General features: G+C 54.0%; 2 protein-coding genes and 1 gene segment (V, D, J or C); all 3 read right to left on the bottom strand.

Annotated features, from left to right (window-relative positions):
• Positions 1–358: 358 nt before the first annotated feature.
• The window catches only part of LOC133229136 (immunoglobulin lambda-1 light chain-like), a 32,964-nt gene continuing 15,599 nt past the window's right edge, over positions 359–17,723 (bottom strand). The window contains exons 4-5 of the mRNA XM_061385486.1: positions 8,521–8,566; positions 359–833 (exon numbers count right to left, since the gene is read on the bottom strand). Of these exons, the coding sequence (XP_061241470.1) occupies positions 514–833; positions 8,521–8,566 (366 nt within the window). The 3' untranslated portion in view covers positions 359–513. The remainder of the gene's footprint in view (positions 834–8,520; positions 8,567–17,723) is intronic.
• Positions 6,771–8,323, bottom strand: LOC133229257 (immunoglobulin lambda constant 2-like). The segment is given in 2 exon segments: positions 6,771–7,369; positions 8,185–8,323. Coding segments are annotated over 2 exon segments (582 nt in total).
• On the bottom strand, positions 7,344–16,897 carry LOC133229123 (proline-rich protein HaeIII subfamily 1-like). The gene is made up of 2 exons (XM_061385482.1): positions 15,705–16,897; positions 7,344–8,547 (listed from the first exon to the last, which is right to left on the bottom strand). Exons 1-2 carry the CDS (start codon positions 16,373–16,375, stop codon positions 8,517–8,519), a joined length of 702 nt encoding a protein of 233 aa, XP_061241466.1. The 5' UTR covers positions 16,376–16,897; the 3' UTR covers positions 7,344–8,516.

The raw sequence follows: 17,723 nt of genomic DNA, 5'->3' as shown, positions 1-17,723 counted from the left end.
CTCCCCACTAGGCCCCAAGCCTGCCGTGTGAGGCTCAGTTTCACCTGGAACCCTCCTCATTTTTCCCAATCTCAGCCCCCAACCCCAGAGGCATCCCCTGCGCCTTTCAAGGCCCTTGTCCCTTCCTGGGGGGATGGGGTGTGTGGGAGGGCAAGCCTGCCCCCCCGAGCCTAGGCCGCTGACAATGCCTTGCTCTGGGTCACCGCTCCCCTGGCTCTCAGAGCTCCCTGGTCCCTGGGGATGGGTTGCGGTGATGACAAGTGGATGGACTCTCAGGTCATACCTGTCCCTTCCCTAAGGAACTGACCCTTAACCCCGACACTTGGCCAGACCCAGAAAGGACTTCAGACATGTCGGCTGATAAATGAGAAGGTCTTTATTCAGGAGAAGCAGGAACAGGGAGGGAAGAGAGGCCCCTGGTGTGAGGCGACCTGGGCGGGGGCTCAGGGGTCCATGGAGAGCTGGGGGAGGGGGCGTTGGCCAGAGGGCCCCCGAGGGTGGGGGTCCAGGGCCCTAAGAACACGCTGAGGTCTTCACTGTCTTCGTCACGGTGCTCCCCTCGTGCGTGACCTCGCAGCTGTAACTGCCTTTCGATTTCCAGTCGCTGTCTGTCAGGCTCAGGTAGCTGCTGGCCGCGTACTTGCTGTTGCTCTGTTTGGAGGCCCGGGTGGTCTCCACGTTGCGGGTGATGGTGCTGCCGTCTGCCTTCCAGACCACGGTCACGCTACCCGGGTAGAAGTCGCTGATGAGACACACCAGGGTGGCCTTGTTGGCGCTGAGCTCCTCCTTGGAGGGCGGGAACAGGGTGACCGCGGGTGGGGACTTGGGCTGACCTGCAAAGTGGGCGAGGGGAAGAAGATCACTCAGTCAGAGGTCTGGTGCCCGTCATGGGAGCCCCTGAGTCTGTGTCACAGGGGGACACAGGATCCTTTGAGAGCCCAGCAGGACCCCAAGTCCAGGCACCACTGTGAGCCAGAGGGCCTGTGCCAGGGAAGGTGGGTGGGGTTTTCTCAGGCACCTCCCCATCTTCCTGGGAAAGCCTGAGCCTGGACCCCTGCCAGCGCTGTCCTGAGACCCCCTGGTTCTTGGTTTCCCACACAGACACCTGACCCTCACTCTCCTTGCCTGCCCGTCTGATGGTTGACGGGGTCTGCCTGGGGCTGGCAGTCTGTCTGTCTGTCCCCTGAGTGGATGATGTGGCCTCCCTGGCCTCCTGTGAGTCAGTCCAGGTATATTTTGAGCTGACATGTCTGTTCGAGCCTTTGCCCAAAGGCGTCCGTTGGTCTCCAAGTCTGTGTCCCTTGGAGCCTCTGTGCTGGGTCGAGGGGGAGCCTTGTCTGCCTGTCCTCGGTCCCCCCATCCGCAGATCTGAGCTCAGGTTCCTCTCTGATTCTTCTTGGGTCTGGAGGTTTCCTACCCTGGTACCTGTCTCTCTGCTTCTTCAGGGACTCCTGCTTCTGAGGAGTGTGTCCTGCAGACTCAGGCATCCGCGTCCCCTGCATCCTGACCTCCTATCTCTTTCCCCAGTTCTGAGTTCAGCACCTTCTCCTCCCCCGTCTTCCCTCTTACACTTTCCCTGGGTCCTTGGCCGGCCCAGGATCTGCAGGTCCGCCCCATGGAGGCCTTGGGAGCCCTTCCACCTCTGCCGAGTCCCTGACCCGGATCCCTAGACCCAAGGTCCCAGAGTGTCCTGGCCCTATGACTTCGGTCCCCAGCCCTGAGGGTTCTGTGTCCCTCTGATGTCTCCCCATGTTTCCTCATCTGCAGTCCAGTTCCCTCTTCCCCATGAGATGGGGAACCCAAGTGACCCTCAGAGACAAAGCTGGGTCAGCATAGAGCCCAGACTGGGGGTTGGGGGCACAGAGGAGAGCGAGGATCGGGAGCCAGACAGACAAGTCCTTAGGTCAGCCTGCTCATTCCCCTGCCTCTGGGGTCAGAGGGGAGGCTCTGGTGGGACCTCAGTGCCAAGTAGGAGAAGCCTGGGGTCAGGGAAAGGGAAGAGGTCAGGGCCCCAGAGGTGGGTCCTGGGTGAAGGCTTGACCACAGGCTGACACTGGGCACAGAAAAGAGCAAAGTGACAGAAAAGTGTCTAAACCTCGGGGAAAGAAGAGGGAGAGAAGGGAGGAGGGAGACTCACCCAGGACGGTCACTCTGGTCCCGCCGCCGAAAAGATCACACAGTGACACAGGCTGGCACAAAAACCCCTCCCTGGGAGGCCCGCCCCAGCCCCACCTGCAGCTGCGCTGGAGGACGTGGGTCACCGCCCCAGGCTGCCATCTGCTCACAGAGGGGCTTCAGCACCCTCTCCTTTAGCAGATGACAGGACAGGGCACCCGTGCTAAGCAGCAGGAGTCTTGGAAGGTAGGTTCCCTAAGCAGGTTGCGTGTTGGATACTGTCTTCCCACCAGGCGGCAAGGGGTGGGAATGGAATAATAGGTGGGAACAGGAGCCTTCACTGCCCGAAGAGCGAAGTGCCCCGGAGAGGAAGCCGCTTCTTTTGTCTGTGGAGTTGGCAGCAGCCTGACTTCGTGGTGAGAGCACAGGCTGAGGGCAGGGGCGTCCCCATCCCCCCACGGACCCGGGTGGAATGGATTTGCTGTGACCATCTTGCATCTGACCCTAACTGGGGCTCCAGGGGCTCAGCCCCAGTTCCTCGGGGTTCTCCCGGCTTCAAACGGGCATCTCTAGCGGGGCTAGGGCTGGTTGCCCCAAGTCCGGCCTCCGTCTGCAGGGAGGACTGCACAGTGTCCAGGCCTCAGGGTCTCATCTGACGTTTGGGTGCATTCAGAACAGAGATGTGAGCAAGCCCCTCGCTCTGGTCCTGAGACAGCATCTCTTTAGAGATAAGGCTGCTGGGCTACATGGGCTATCCCAGGCCTGAGTTGGGCCAGGCACCAGATGGGCCTGGAACACACGGTCCCCACAGAACGCAGGAAGTTGTGAGTCTCCTGTGCCTGAGCAGGAGGACCTGGGGCCACCAGTGGAGGCTGCCCTGGACAAAGGTGGGAACTCCAGCACCAAGAGGGTATAACCAGGGCGGATTCAAACATCGCCTGCATGTACCCTAGACTTCCCCGTGATACGACGGACTGTTTGCCTTGAGAAGATGGCAGAGACCACTCATTATTTTGTAAAAGTGCTCCCATAAAGGGCAGAAATAAGACCTGAAACCACTCCTGGAGAAGTGAAGAGCGTGTGACAGGCCTCCCTTTGTGGAGCAATTGCTGCTTTCACTCCTGGAGAAGGAAATGGCGACCCACTCCCGTAGCTTTGCCCGGAAAACCCCATGGGTAGGGGAGCCTCCATGGAGTCGCAAAGAGTCAGACAGGACTGAGCGACTTCGCTTTCTTTCACTTACTGCTTCACTAGAGCAAGAAGGACAGAACTACAATTGCCCCTGGCTTCCCATCCCACCTGAGGGACCTGGGATTGGAGCACCCACGGAAGATAACTTGGCTAAGTGACCTATGATCCCGAAAGGGCACTGTGGAGGGAAATGGCCAACTGTCCTAGGATTGCCTCTGGCCAAAATATCCCCCAGAACCCTGCCAGCCCTTTCTAGCTAGAACCACTTTGCAGGCACGTAGAGCAGTGAGAACTTCCCAGATACAGCTGGAGGTGGAGGGGCCGGGGGCTGCACCCCTACCCTGGGGGAGTCCTGCATCAGCAAGCGCACTCTTGCAGCCTCTTCTAGCTAGGAAAAGCCAGAGCGATTTGGGAGAGACTGAAGGACCCACCAGGCCCTAGACACACCCACCAATCAAAGGCTCAAGGCTTTCCAAGCCTCTTGGAAAGAACACAAAATACACCAAGTCAAACAGCGCGCAAAACACAAGTAACCAAGAGGCACATGGAAAGATGCTCAACATCCCTAAGTATTAGAGAAATGCAAGTCAAAGCTACAGTGAGCACACCTCCAAATGCTCAGAATGGCCATCATCCACATGTCTACGAAGAGTGATGCTGGAGAGGCTGTGACGAAAAGGGAGCACTCTTGTATTGCTTGCAGGAACGTCAGCTGGCGCAGGTCCTAGGGAGAAGAGCATGAAGGCTGCTTAGCGTACCGTATGTGATCCAGCAATCCCACCCCGAGAAAACCACCATTCAAAGAGACACGTGAACTCTCGTGTTCATTGCAGCACTGTTACCATAGCCGGGGCGTGGAAACAGCTTAAATGTCTGACAGATGACTGGATACAGAAGATGTGGTACATACATGCTAGGGAATATGATCACCCGTAAAGAAGCATGAAGCAATGCCATGTGCAGAGCCATGGATGGACCTGGAGCTTGTCATCCTGAGTGAAGTCACACAGCGAAGGACAAATAGCTCTCAATACGGCTTCAATGTGGAATCTAAGAAGACGGTTCAGAGGAACTGATATACAAAACGGAAATGAGTTCACAGATGTAGGAAACAAAATTCTGGTTACCAAGGGGGACAGAAGGGGAGGGATAAACTGGAAGATCGAGATTGACATACACATGCTGCTCTTATAAGGTCTGTGTATAAAGCAGACGACTCATGAGAAGCTACCATACAGCACAGAGGAGGCGAGTCAGTCCTCTGTGATGACTTGGATGGAAAAGGAATCTAAAAAGTGGGGGTACATGTGTGTGTGTATATATATATATCTGATTCGCTTTGTTGTGCAGTAGAAACAATGGCACCCCACTCCAGTGCTCCTGCCTGAAAATCCCATGGACAGAGGAGCCTGGTGGGCTGCAGTCCATGGGGTCACACAGAGTCGGACATGACTAAAGCGATTTAGCAGCAGCAGCAGAAACTAATCCAACACTGTAAGTCAACCGTAGCTCAATAAAAATGAGTGAACACTGGGTTTTCTCGGTGGTCCAGTGGTTAAGAATCCGCCTGCCGGTACAGGAGACGTGGGTTTGATCTTCCGTGATCTGAGAAGATCCCTCGGGCTTCGGAGTGCCTAAGTCCTCACACCACAGCTGTTGAGCCTGGGCTCCAGAGCCTGTTTCTGCAACCGGAGGAGCCACTGAAATGAGCAGGCTGTACACTGCAAGGACAGAGCAGGCTGTGCTCACTGCAACCAGAGAAAAAACTTAGGAAGCCGTGAAGACCCAGCAACACCAAAAATGAATATGATAAAATAAAGGAAGAGTTTAAAAACTAATCACTATTAACATGAAAAATTACCAGAAAAAAAAAAAGAGATTAGAAAAAATGAATGAAAACAAAACACAACCAAGTAAATATTCTATGACAATTGTGAGTCACGTCATGAGCAGCTGTTTTCCGGGCTTCAGGAATTATGGACGATTTCTGTTTGAGTTTGCTCATGATAATTTAGTTACAGCTTAGGTTCTTTCTTTCCAGGCCACGAGCGACATGTTTTCAGGTGAGATGACGTGGTGGGGGATGGGCGGCCGAGGCCCCCACTGGGGAGGAGGGATTCTGTTGTGGGCAGGAGTTGGCAGCCCCTGAATTGATGACCTGCGATCCAGGTGACAAGAACCTGGGAGTATTATTATTCCTCTGCTTTCTCATGTAATGTTCTCGATTCCTCATGATGAAAACGTATGACAATACAGGGGAGTTAGATTTGGGCGGGCACAACTCTGGGTGGGGGACCCGGTGGCATTGTGCCCAGCAGGGCCATCAAGATGAGGGTGACCTGGGTGGTCCCCTTCTCCCTTGGGGTCTTAGTTTTCATCATGGAAATGGGATCAGGCGGCAGCCATGGAACACCGCCACCCTAGCTTCTCTCAGCTCCTCGTCTGTGATTTTGGGTCAGGGTACCAGGGATGAAGACCTGGGGGCGGGGTTCTCTCCTCTGCCGCAGGGAGGCCGCAGAGTCCTCTGTCCATGTGGACTTTGTCCCTGGGCTGACGCGGCTGTCTGCTGGAGGCTAAAGCTGGAGGCACAGGCGGGCTGCGAGGCCGGGGTCCTGAGGACGACAGAGCCAGTGGGGCTGCAGCTCTGAGCGATGGCCCCTCGCCCCGGGCCCTGAGCCCGTGTGTCCAGCTGCAGGTGTGCTCAGGTGAGCCAGTAGGCGATGGGGGAGGCGCCCTGGGCAGGGATCGGGGGTGCGACTCCTCCGAGAGCCCGACCTTCTGGGAGCACTCTGCCCACACTCTAAGCCTGGCAAGAGCTGGGTTCGTCGGTCTGACTCTCCTCCTGAATTCCAATGGACTCTATTTATGCGGCAGTCACTGGATGGCCTCTTTATCCCCGATGGTGTCCTTTTCCGCTGACCCGGCTCCCCTGACCACCTCCCCCCGCCTCCACCATACAGGAAGATGGCACCCGTTTCCTGCAGATGCCCCCCAGAGCTAAGTCCACCCCTGGCCTGGCTTCAGATGTCTACAGTCCTCCTGAATTGATGACCTGCGATCCAGGCAACAAGAACCTGGGGGATTATTATTCCTGCGGGAAGGCCCCGCTCCCCACTAGGCCCCAAGCCTGCCGTGTGAGGCTCAGTTTCACCTGGAACCCTCCTCATTTTTTCCCAATCTCAGCCCCCAACCCCAGAGGCATCCCCTGCGCCTTTCAAGGCCCTTGTCCCTTCCTGGGGGGATGGGGTGTGTGGGAGGGCAAGCCTGCCCCCCCGAGCCTATGCCGCTGACAATGTCCGTCTCTGGGTCACCGCTCCCCTGGCTCTCAGAGCTCCCTGGTCCCTGGGGATGGGTTGGGGTGATGACAAGTGGATGGACTCTCAGGTCACACCTGTCCCTTCCCTAAGGAAATGACCCTTAACCCCGACACTTGGCCAGACCCAGAAAGCACTTCAGACATGTCGGCTGATAAATGAGAAGGTCTTTATTCAGGAGAAGCAGGAACAGGGAGGGAAGAGAGGCCCCTGGTGTGAGGCGACCTGGGCGGGGCTCAGGGGTCCATGGAGAGCTGGGGGAGGGGGTGTGGGCCAGAGGGCCCCCGAGGGTGGGGGTCCAGGACCCTAAGAACACGCTGAGGGCTTCACTGTCTTCGTCACAGTGCTCCCCTCGTGCGTGACCTCGCAGCTGTAACTGCCTTTCGATTTCCAGTCGCTGCCCGTCAGGCTCAGGTAGCTGCTGGCCGCGTACTTGCTGTTGCTCTGTTTGGAGGCCCGGGTGGTCTCCACGTTGCGGGTGATGGTGCTGCCGTCTGCCTTCCAGACCACGGTCACGCTACCCGGGTAGAAGTCGCTGATGAGACACACCAGGGTGGCCTTGTTGGCGCTGAGCTCCTCCTTGGAGGGCGGGAACAGGGTGACCGAGGGTGCGGACTTTGGCTGACCCGTGTGGACAGAGGAGAGGGTGTAAGACGCCAGGGAGGTTCTGACCTTGTCCCCACGTAGCCCTGTTTGCCTTCTCTGTGCCCTCCGACCCTTGCCCTCAGCCCCTGGGCGGCAGACAGCCCCTCAGAAGCTGTTGCAATCCACTCTCCCAGTGACTGGCCAAGCGTGGCCTCAGAGTCCCCGGCTGCGACCAGGGCTGCTCTCCTCCATCCTCCTGGCCCCGGGAGTCTGTGTCTGCTCTTGGCACTGACCCCTTGAGCCCTCAGCCCCTGCCAGACCCCTCCGTGACCTTCCACTCATGCAGCCCAGGTGCCTCCTCGGTGAACCCGGGTCCCCCCGCCCACCTGCCAGGACGGTCCTGATGGGAGATGTGGGGACAAGCGTGCTAGGGTCATGTGCAGAGCCGGGCCCGGGCCTCCCTCTCCTCGCCCAGCCCAGCCTCAGCTCTCCTGGCCAAAGCCCGGGGCTCCTCTGAGGTCCTGCCTGTCTACCGTCCCCCCTGCCTGAGCGCAGGGCCCCTCGCCTCACCTGCCTTCAGGGGACGGTGCCCCCACACAGCACCTCCAAAGACCCCGATTCTGTGGGAGTCAGAGCCCTGTTCATATCTCCTAAGTCCAACGCTCGCTTCGAGGCCAGCGGAGGCCGACCCTCAGACAGGTGTGACCCCTGGGTCCCAGGGGATCAGGTCTCCCGGACTGACGAGTTTCTGCCCCAGGGGACCCGCTCCTTTCTGACCGCTGTCCTGAGATCCTCTGGTCAGCTTGCCCCGTCTCAGCTGTGCCCACCCGGCCCCTCAGCCCAGAGCGGGCGAGACCCCTCTCTCTCTGCCCTCCAGGGCCTTCCCTCAGGCTGCCCTCTGTGTTCCTGGGTCCTGGTCATAGCCCCCGCCGAGCCCCCAAGCTCCTGTCTGGTCTCCCGGCCAGGGCATGGAGCTCACAGCACAGAGCCCGGGGCTTGGAGATGCCCCTAGTCAGCACCAGCCTCTGGCCCGCACCCCAGCGTCTGCCCTGCAAGAGGGGAACAAGTCCCTGCATTCCTGGACCAAACACCAGCCCCGGCGCCCCGACTGGCCCCATTGGACGGTCGGCCACTGGATGCTCCTGCTGGTTACCCCAAGACCAACCCGCCTCCCCTCCCGGCCCCACGGAGAAAGGTGGGGATCGGCCCTTAAGGCCGGGGGGACAGAGAGGAAGCTGCCCCCAGAGCAAGAGAAGTGACTTTCCCGAGAGAGCAGAGGGTGAGAGAGGCTGGGGTAGGGGTGAGAGCCACTTACCCAGGACGGTGACCCAGGTCCCGCCGCCTAAGACAAAATACAGAGACTAAGTCTCGGACCAAAACCCGCCAGGCCAGCGCCTGGGGCCTGTCCCCCGGGGGGGCTGGGCCGAGCGGGAACCTGCTGGGTGTGACGGGCACAGGGCGGCAGCCGGTGGGGCTGTGTCCTCTGCTGAGGGGTGTTGTGGAGCCAGCCTTCCAGAGGCCCCGGGACCTTGTGTCCTGGAGGTGCCCTGTGCCCAGCCCCCTGGCCGAGGCAGCAGCCACATACACCTTGGGGTCACCCAGTGCCCCCTCACTCGGAGGCTGTCCTGGCCACCACTGACGCCTCAGCGCTGAGGGAGACGTGGAGTGCCGCGTCTGTGCGGGGCGGCAGAGGAGTACCGGCCTGGCTTGGACCTGCCCAGCCGCTCCTGGCCTCACTGTAAGGCCTCTGGGTGTTCCTTCCCCACAGTTCCTCACAGTCCAGCCAGGCAGCTTCCTTCCTGGGGCTGTGGACACCGGGCTATTCCTCAGGCCCCAAGTGGGGAACCCTGCCCTTTTTCTCTACCCACGGAGATGCAGTTCAGTTTGTTCTCTTCAATGAACATTCTCTGCTGTCAGATCACTGTCTTTCTGTACATCTGTTTGTCCAACCATCGATCCAACATCCATCCATCCATCCATCACCCAGCCATCCATCTGTCAGCCAACATCCATCCTTCCATCCATTGTCCATCCATCTGTCCATCTTGCATCTGTCTGTCCAACAGTGGCCATCAAGCACCCGTCTGCCAAGCCCTGTTTCACACGCTGGGACTTGGTGGGGGGAGCCCTCGCCCTCCCACCCCATCTCTCCCTGAAACTTCTGGGGTCAAGTCTAACAAGGTCCCATCCTGTCTAGTCTGAGGTCCCCCCGCAGCCTCCAGTGCTCTTCCACTCTCTCTGCCTCTGACCCACACTGTGCACTCAGACGACCACCCAGGACCCTCGCGTCCCTGTTTCCTTCCTGACCTCTTTTTTTTGGCTCTGGATTTATACACATTCTGCCTCCTGGATGCGTCTCAGCTTGAGTGTCCCACAGACGCCTCAGACTCAGCATCTTCCATCGAAACTGCTCCCAGGTCCTTGCAGACCTGGTCCCCCGCATTGTTCTCAATTCGGTAGATTTCTCCACAAGCCAGAGGCCTGGACTCATCCCATAATGCCTGCCCCTCATTGAGTCAGCCCCTGTGTCCTACCATAACAAAACATACCCTTAAAAATCTCAGAAGAACAAAAAAAGCACCCAGATTGCACTGTCAGAGTTTATGATAACAAGAATCCTCAGTTCAGTTCAGTCACTCAGTCGTGTCCGACTCTGCGACCCCATGAATCGCAGCACGCCAGGCCTCCCTGTCCATCACCAACTCCCGGAGTTCACTCAGACTCACGTCCATCGAGTCAGTGATGCCATCCAGCCATCTCATCCTCTCTCGTCCCCTTCTCCTCCTGCCCCCAATCCCTCCCAGCGTCAGAGTTTTTTCCAATGAGTCAACTCTTCGCGTGAGGTGACCAAAGTACTGGAGTTTCAGCTTCAGCATCATTCCTTCCAAAGAAATCCCAGGGCTGATCTCCTTCAGAATGGACTGGTTGGATCTCCTTGCAGTCCAAGGGACTCTCAAGAGTCTTCTCCAACACCACAGTTCAAAAGCATCAATTCTTCGGCACTCAGCCTTCTTCACAGTTCAACTCTCACATCCATACATGACCACTGGAAAAACCATAACCTTGACTAGATGGACTTTGTTGGCAAAGTAATGTCTCTGCTTTTGAATATGCTATCTAGGTTGCTCATAACTTTCCTTCCAAGAAGTAAGTGTCTTTTAATTTCATGGCTGCAATCAACATCTGCAGTGATTTTGGAGCCCCCAAAAATAAAGTCTGCCACTGTTTCCCCATCTATTTCCCATGAAGTGATGGGACCAGATGCCATGATCTTTGTTTTCTGAATGTTGAGCTTTAAGCCAACTTTTCACTCTCCACTTTCACTTTCATCAAGAGGCTTTTGAGTTCCTCTTCACTTTCTGCCATAAGGGTGGTGTCATCTGCATATCTGAGGTTATTGATATTTCTCCTGGCAATCTTGATTCCAGTTTGTGCTTCTTCCAGTCCAGCGTTTCTCATAATGTACTCTGCATATAAGTTAAATAAGCAGGGTGACAATATACAGCCTTGACGTACTCCTTTTCCTATTTGGAACCAGTCTGTTGTTCCATGTCCAGTTCTAACTGTTGCTTCCTGACCTGCATACAGATTTCTCAAGAGGCAGGTCAGGTGGTCTGGTATGCCCATCTCTTTCAGAATTTTCCACAGTTTATTGTGATCCACACAGTCAAAGGCTTTGGCATAGTCAATAAAGCAGAAATAGACGTTTTTCTGGAACTCTCTTGCTTTTTCCATGATCCAGCAGATGTTGGCAATTTGATCTCTGGTTCCTCTGCCTTTTCTAAAACCAGCTTGAACATCAGGAAGTTCACGGTTCACATATTGCTGAAGCCTGGCTTGGAGAATTTTGAGCATTCCTTTGGTAGCGTGTGAGATGAGTGCAATTGTGCGGTAGTTTGAGCATTCTTTGGCATTGCCTTTCTTTGGGATTGGAATGAAAACTGACCTGTTCCAGGCCTGTGGCCACTGTTGAGTTTTCCCAATTTGCTGGCATATTGAGTGCAGCACTTTCACAGCATCATCTTTCAGGATTTGAAATCGCTCCACTGGAATTCCATCACCTCCACTAGCTTTGTTTGTAGTGATGCTTCCTAAGGCCCACTTGACTTCACATTCCAGGATGTCTGGCTCTAGATGAGTGATCACACCATCGTGATTATCTGGGTCGTGAAGATCTTTTTTGTACAGTTCTTCTGTGTATTCTTGCCACCTCTTCTTAATATCTTCTGCTTCTGTTAGGCCCATACCATTTCTGTCCTTTATCGAGCCCTCACCTCCCTACGTAGAGAATCTAAGTAGGAAGGTAACCCGTACTGCACTGGGTCCAGCATTCTTTTAATTCAGCAGTGGAACTTTTGGGTCATGATTGTGTTTAAGGAATGCGCATACGATTTTTGAAGCAAAATTTAACAGGACAGCAATGTAAATTCAGCACTTATTTCTGATTAAAGAAAGCAAATATCCAGCCTGTTACTAAGTTAATTAACTAAAGAAACATCCTCAACTTAATAAACAGTATCTCCTGAAACTTACAGCATGCTTCACATTTAAAGGCAAAACCATTTTAGAGGCCAGGGTTCCCACGCTTACTTTTATTATTTAATATATGCTACAGATTCAAGCCCATGACACAAAATGGGGGGAAGAGTGTGAGTGTTAGGAAAAATGAGATAAAATTGGTTTTTGCAGGTGATGGGCTAGTTTACTTTAAAAAAAAAAAAACAAGCTCAAGATGAACTGAAGGACTATTAGAACTGGTACAAGAGTTAACCTGTGATCGAATACAAGCAGGCTGGGCAAAACTCAGCAGGTTTTCTTCTATACAGGCAGTAATGATTGAGAATACAAAACGGCGGAAGCGCTTACAACCTCGATAACAGTTCTATTAAAAGCCCTAGGAATAAACTTAACACGGAATGTACAAGATCTGTGAGGATAAAATATAGCACAACCTAATGAACGGACACAGCAGCAAAGACGTCAGTTCCCCTCCAGTGAACCCAGGTGCTCCATAAAATTACAAGCACAACATCAAAGGAATAATTTTGGACTTCCCTGGCGGTCCCGTGGCTGAGGCTCCAAGCTCACAATGCAGGGGGCCTGGGTTTGACCCCTGGTCAGGGAGCTAGAACCCACGTACTGCAACTGAGAGTCTGTAAGTCACAACTAAAGGTCCAGAGTGCTGCAGCTCAGACCCAGCACGGCCAAATAAATATTTTAAAAAATCAGTGAGCCAGGTCCAAAGTCCAACAGTAAGAATAATCGTGGAGCTCAGTTCAGTTCAGTCGCTCAGTCGTGTCCGACTCTTTGTGACCCCACGAACTGCAGCACACCTGGCTTCCCTGTCCACCACCAACTCCCAGAGCTTACTCAAACTCACATCCACTGAGTCGATGATGCCATCCAACCATCTCATCTCAGTGGTGGAGAATAGACACAGATATTTTGATTGAGAATAACACCGGCGGATTGTTCTCTAGCAGGTACCAAAACACACTGTAAAGCTACCATCATTAAAACATGGTGGAAGGGAGGTGGGAACTGATGGTTAGAACCACAGCGAGGATGTGATATGTCAGTAATTCAGGATTTGATGAAAGTTGTGCTTGTATTCAAGCAATACAGAACGACTGGTTTCCCATTTTGAAAATATATAAGGATACATTTCTACCAACACAAAAATAAATTTCAGGTGAAGTAAAAATAAACACCAAAACAATAGAAGTACCTGAATAAAATTAAAAAAAAAATCAAAATAGAAATGTCTTTCCTATGCTTGCCACAGCTCACAAACACCATAAAGAAAAACAACCGATCTGACATGTAAAAATTAAAAAGCCTTAGTGTTGAAAGACCCCACAGATGAAACTGAAAAATAGATCAGGGAAACATATTTAGCACATACATACTTAACGAGGGGTTACTATCCCAAATGGATGAAGAGTTTCTATAAAGTACAACCAACCGAACAAAAAATAAACCAGATAAAATTACAACCGGTACATTCACAGAAGAAATAAAGTCAATCAATAAAAATATGAAAGGAAAATAAACTTCACTAACAATCAAGCAAACGGCAAACAGTTTTGTTCTCATTTTTGCTCTTCAGACGCGCAAAATAAAAAAAGATCCAAATGTCACATTATTGGTGAGAATGGAGAGGAAAAATGCGAAAATAAAAACAGATCCAAACGTCACATCATTGCGAGAATGGAGAGGAAAAACGCGAAAATAAAAAAAGATCCAAACGTCACATCATTGCGAGAATGGAGAGGAAAAACGCGAAAATAAAAAAAGATCCAAACGTCACATCATTGCGAGAATGGAGAGGAAAAAGCACTGTCCCTGGCTGCAGGGAACGGGAGCTGGAGCAGACTTTTGGGAGGACCGTTGGCGTCTCCTATGAAAATTCCAAAGCCTGTTCTCTCTGACTCAGCACCCCATTTTTAGGCATCTTTCCAGGGACACAAAGTACGGGCACATAGCTACGCACGTGGGGGTTTCCACGTAGCATCTCTCGTAATTTACGTTTTGTAGTGGAAACACCCCAAACATCCATTAATAGGCGAATGATTAAAGACACGCTGCTTCTTCCAAACTTTGAATTCATACAGAGCCATTCAGAGAACATGCGGGATCCATGTGGGCTGATACAGAAAATCTCAACAGACTGAATAGGTAGTTGCAGGCTCATAGGCAGAGTATGAGCCCGTTTTGAAAACTAAAATCCCAGCACCATTAGCCGTGTGTGTGAGTTTTCAGGGACATACATGCCTAGGAGAAAGGCCAGAAGTGTACAGACCCACATGACACTGTCTCTCGCTGGAGAATGGGTTTTAGGGTAAGACGTGTGTGGTTGGTGAGCAGAAACTCTCAATTTTTACTTTATACGCTTCTGTGCTCAATCTTTTTTAAAAGCACGTTATTCTGGTATTAAAAAGTATTGTAGAAGATAAAATTACGTGTATATCTTCTTGTGAACATTTTCATAACTTTTTTATAGTTTATAATTTTATTATTATATTTCATACAATTATAACTTTATAAAATTATAAAGCAAAAATTAAAAAATCTGGCTAGAGACACATTATTGTCATATTTCTATGTTTTCTGACAAGCTTTTGAAAGTGCACGCATGCTTTAAAAACCCAACTTCAGAAATATCATTTTGGAAGTTTGTGTTAGGATTCCTTACGGTGGATGTGCCATGCTGTGCTTCATCACACCCTTTCTGTTGGATATTCAGGTTATTTCCGGTTTTCTCCCATCATTAACGAGTTGAGTTCCTGGCTTGTAAACCTTTGGTCACATCTTTTTGATTGTTCCCCCGCCCCCAGATGAATTCCTAAAAGCGAAATTACGCAATTTTAAAGAAATGTGCTTTCTTTTATGACTTGCTGCATATTGCCGAAAAGGGTGCACATTTTAGATTTTTGTAGCCAGTTCACGACAGTGCCTGTTCCTCCCCGACAGCCCTCTGACGACGTCACTGTAAATTCGCCTGCGGATTCCATGGGCGATCTCGGTGCCTGATCACCGAGGACCGTCCCCCCGCTCTCCATCACCTTTTCACAGCTTCTTCTCCATCCTCTAACCTGACCTCACGCTGGTCTCTGATCTGAAACAATTTTTCCACAGCACGAACTGGACCCTGACAGCCCCGCACATAAATCCCTCAATACCTGCCCCGGATCCCAGGATAAAGGAGGGGTGGACATGACCCCCGTGGTCTGAAGCCCGTTCTCCCCAGCTCTGGAAGCTCCCTGCAGGCCTGTGCACCCCTCTCTCCTCCTCGGCCTCCCTTTGCCTGGAGCTCCCCCATCCCAGGTCAGTGTCCCATAGCTGCGCGTGACCCCTTGGTTCAGGCTTGGCTCCGTTAGACACTTAGGAACCTCGCTGAGGAGCTGACCTCCTTGGGGAGACCGAGCCAAGCCCCTGCTGCCTTCCCGGGACGCCTTGCAGACTTGCCTCTTCTCTCGGACCGTTTTCCTAAAACACAGGACACTCTGGTGCCTGTCTAGTCCCGGGATTTCTACAGTCCTGGGACTGCGCCCGTGTGCTGTGTGACATTGGGCAGCTTGCCTCACCTCTCTGGACCTCTGTCGCTGCCTGTAAGAAGGGGAGGAAGGCAGACCTGCCTTGTGGGGCCGCTGCCCCCAAAATGATCAGTGCCTCCTGGGCACGCCCTGCCCCGTTGCGCCGTGTCTGCCCTGCTCAGAGGGCCGGGGTGAGGCAAGAGGGACACCAGCCACGGGTGCAAAATCTCAGGGCGCCAAAAGCTCCACGAGATAAATAGCATCTCAATACAAAATTAAAAATAAAACCCAACACAAAGGCACACTGGGCCCAGTGTCAGCGCTGTGAGTGCAGCCATGTCTGCCCAGGCCCCTTCTCTCCAGCTGGTTTCCCTTCTTGTTCCCCGCCCCTGCGGTCATTCACCCCTGGGTCCCATCGAAGGGAAGCCCCACTTCCCTGCACCATGACTCCCTCGGCCCTTACCTGTCCCGCAGGCTCCACGGGCTCTTTCCTGACGGGGCTTCCATGTGGGGGGCTGTGCTCTGAGGCGCCGCCGTCGGGGGCAGCAGGCCGTGGGCGCCCACGGGATAAGAAGCCAGGCCCAGCAGGATGAGAGGCCAGGGCTGCCTGGGGACACTGCACTGACCCCTGGGGGCCTCATGGGCCCCCTGGCCTGGCCTGGGCCTCATGTGCCCCCAGGGCCAAGGGCACCTTGGGCAGATGCGCTGGTGTGGGCTCCTCCTTGGAGGGGGTTGAAAGTGCCCCAGCTTCCCCTTGCTGGCAGGGGCCGTTCTGGTGCGCCCCGTCCCACGGGGCCCGTCCTCTGCCTGGGCCTTCTGTCCCTGCCCCCAGCACCGCCCTCTCCCCCAGGGCCCAGGGCCGGTACTCTGGGCGGGGGGCCTCTCCCGGGGGGGCCTCTGCCAACTGTTCTGCTCTGCTCTGGTTCCAGGGCTCAAGGGCTTCTCACTAAAGCCTGCCCACCAGCCCCGCCCCACCCCCGGGGCCTGGTTCTGCACACCAGCTCTGTTCCGCTTCTCTGCTCTGTGAGGGTGTCCCGTGGCCCTGGAGAGGCCGTGGAGGGCTAGGGTCCCAGTGCCGTCAGGACTCTGGGTGTAGGAAGAGCTCCACGTGGCAGGTTGCACGTTCCCGCTCATCGCAGCCGGCACCTACCCTCCGGCTTGCCAGTTGCTTCAGTTCTGTCAGTCGCTCAGTTGTGTCTGACTCTCTATGACCCCATGGACCGCAGCATGCCAGGATTCTCTGTCCATCACCAACTCCCAGAGTTTACTCAAACCCATGTCCATTGAGTCCATGGGTGGGTGATGCCACCCAACCATCTCATCCTCTGTCGACCCCTTCTCCTCCTGCCTTCAACCTTTCCCAGCATCAGGGTTTTTCCAGTGAGTCAGTTCTTTGCATCAGGTGGCCAAAGTATTGGAGTTTCAGCTTCAGCATCAGTCCTTCCCATGAATATTCAGGATTGATTTCCTTTAGGATTGACTGGTTGGATCTCCTTGCAGTCCAAGGGACTCTCAAGAGTCTTCTCCAACACCACAGTTCAAAAGCATCTGTTCTTCGGCGCTCAGCTTTCTTTATGGTCCAACTCTCTCATCCATACATGACCACTGGAAAAACCATCGCTTTGATGGGACGGACCTTTGCAATCCAGTTGCTTAGGTCCACTTAAGTCCAGCTCTGCAGCCCTTCCGGTTCTCTGTTTCAGCAACTCTGGGGAAGGACCCCAAAGGGACTTTTCTGGAAGGGACTTCTCAGACACGTCTGGCCCTCATATTTTGAAGCTGATACTCCTTAACGTTTCTGCTACATTTGGTGAAAATCAGTCCAGCCTGTTCCGTGGGATGTGGTACCAGACACACAGCCTGAGACTTCGGTTCCTTTACATACATAGGATCCTGGGAGACAGTGTCTGTGGATCTCTGTGCTTCCGCACGTCTCAGGAGCAAAGGCACGGATCGCCTTCGGTACGGATTGTCTTTGGATGTTTGTGGAATGAGAAACCCTGGAAGGTAGGGGAACCCTCTCCCTCTGGAGCTGAACGTGTTTACTGTCCGGCATAACAGACCTGGGGTCCCCCAGCTTGGACGCACAGGTGTCTCCTGGCTCCTTTGCATCACCCTGTCGGGCTCAGAGAACCACTGCTTGGATGATGCTTGTGGCCCGACTGCCGCTCTGGCGGGGTGACAAGCTGGCCTTCGTCTCCGGCACAGCGTCTCGGGTCTGCCCGCATCAGTGCGATTGCGGCAGCCTCACGGTTTAGCTGGCAGGTGGGATGACCTCCCAGACCCTCCACAGCTCTCGATAATGACAACAACGGTGATGAGGGGGGCAGGAGGGGGCGAATGGATGGCGATGATCAGAGCCTCACGGTTTGACCAAACTCACAAAGCAGTTTTGGAGGAATCCCAGGCTGCCTGGTCCAGTGCTGAGGCTGGGCTGCGCGTGCGCACGCACACACACACGCACACACACACGCACGCACGC

The sequence above is a fragment of the Bos javanicus genome, chromosome 17 (assembly GCF_032452875.1).
Source record: "Bos javanicus breed banteng chromosome 17, ARS-OSU_banteng_1.0, whole genome shotgun sequence".
Lineage (NCBI taxonomy): Eukaryota > Metazoa > Chordata > Mammalia > Artiodactyla > Bovidae > Bos > Bos javanicus.
This window is presented reverse-complemented; position numbering and strand designations above follow the sequence as displayed.

Coding starts and splice junctions, on each gene's coding strand:
- LOC133229123 (XM_061385482.1), bottom strand. CDS start 16,375: ATGAGCGGGAACGTGCAACCTGCCACGTGGAGCTCTTCCTACACCCAG. Junction 8,548..15,704: donor CCGTGGAGCCTGCGGGACAG/GTAAGGGCCGAG, acceptor ATTTTGTCTTAG/GCGGCGGGACCTGGGTCACC.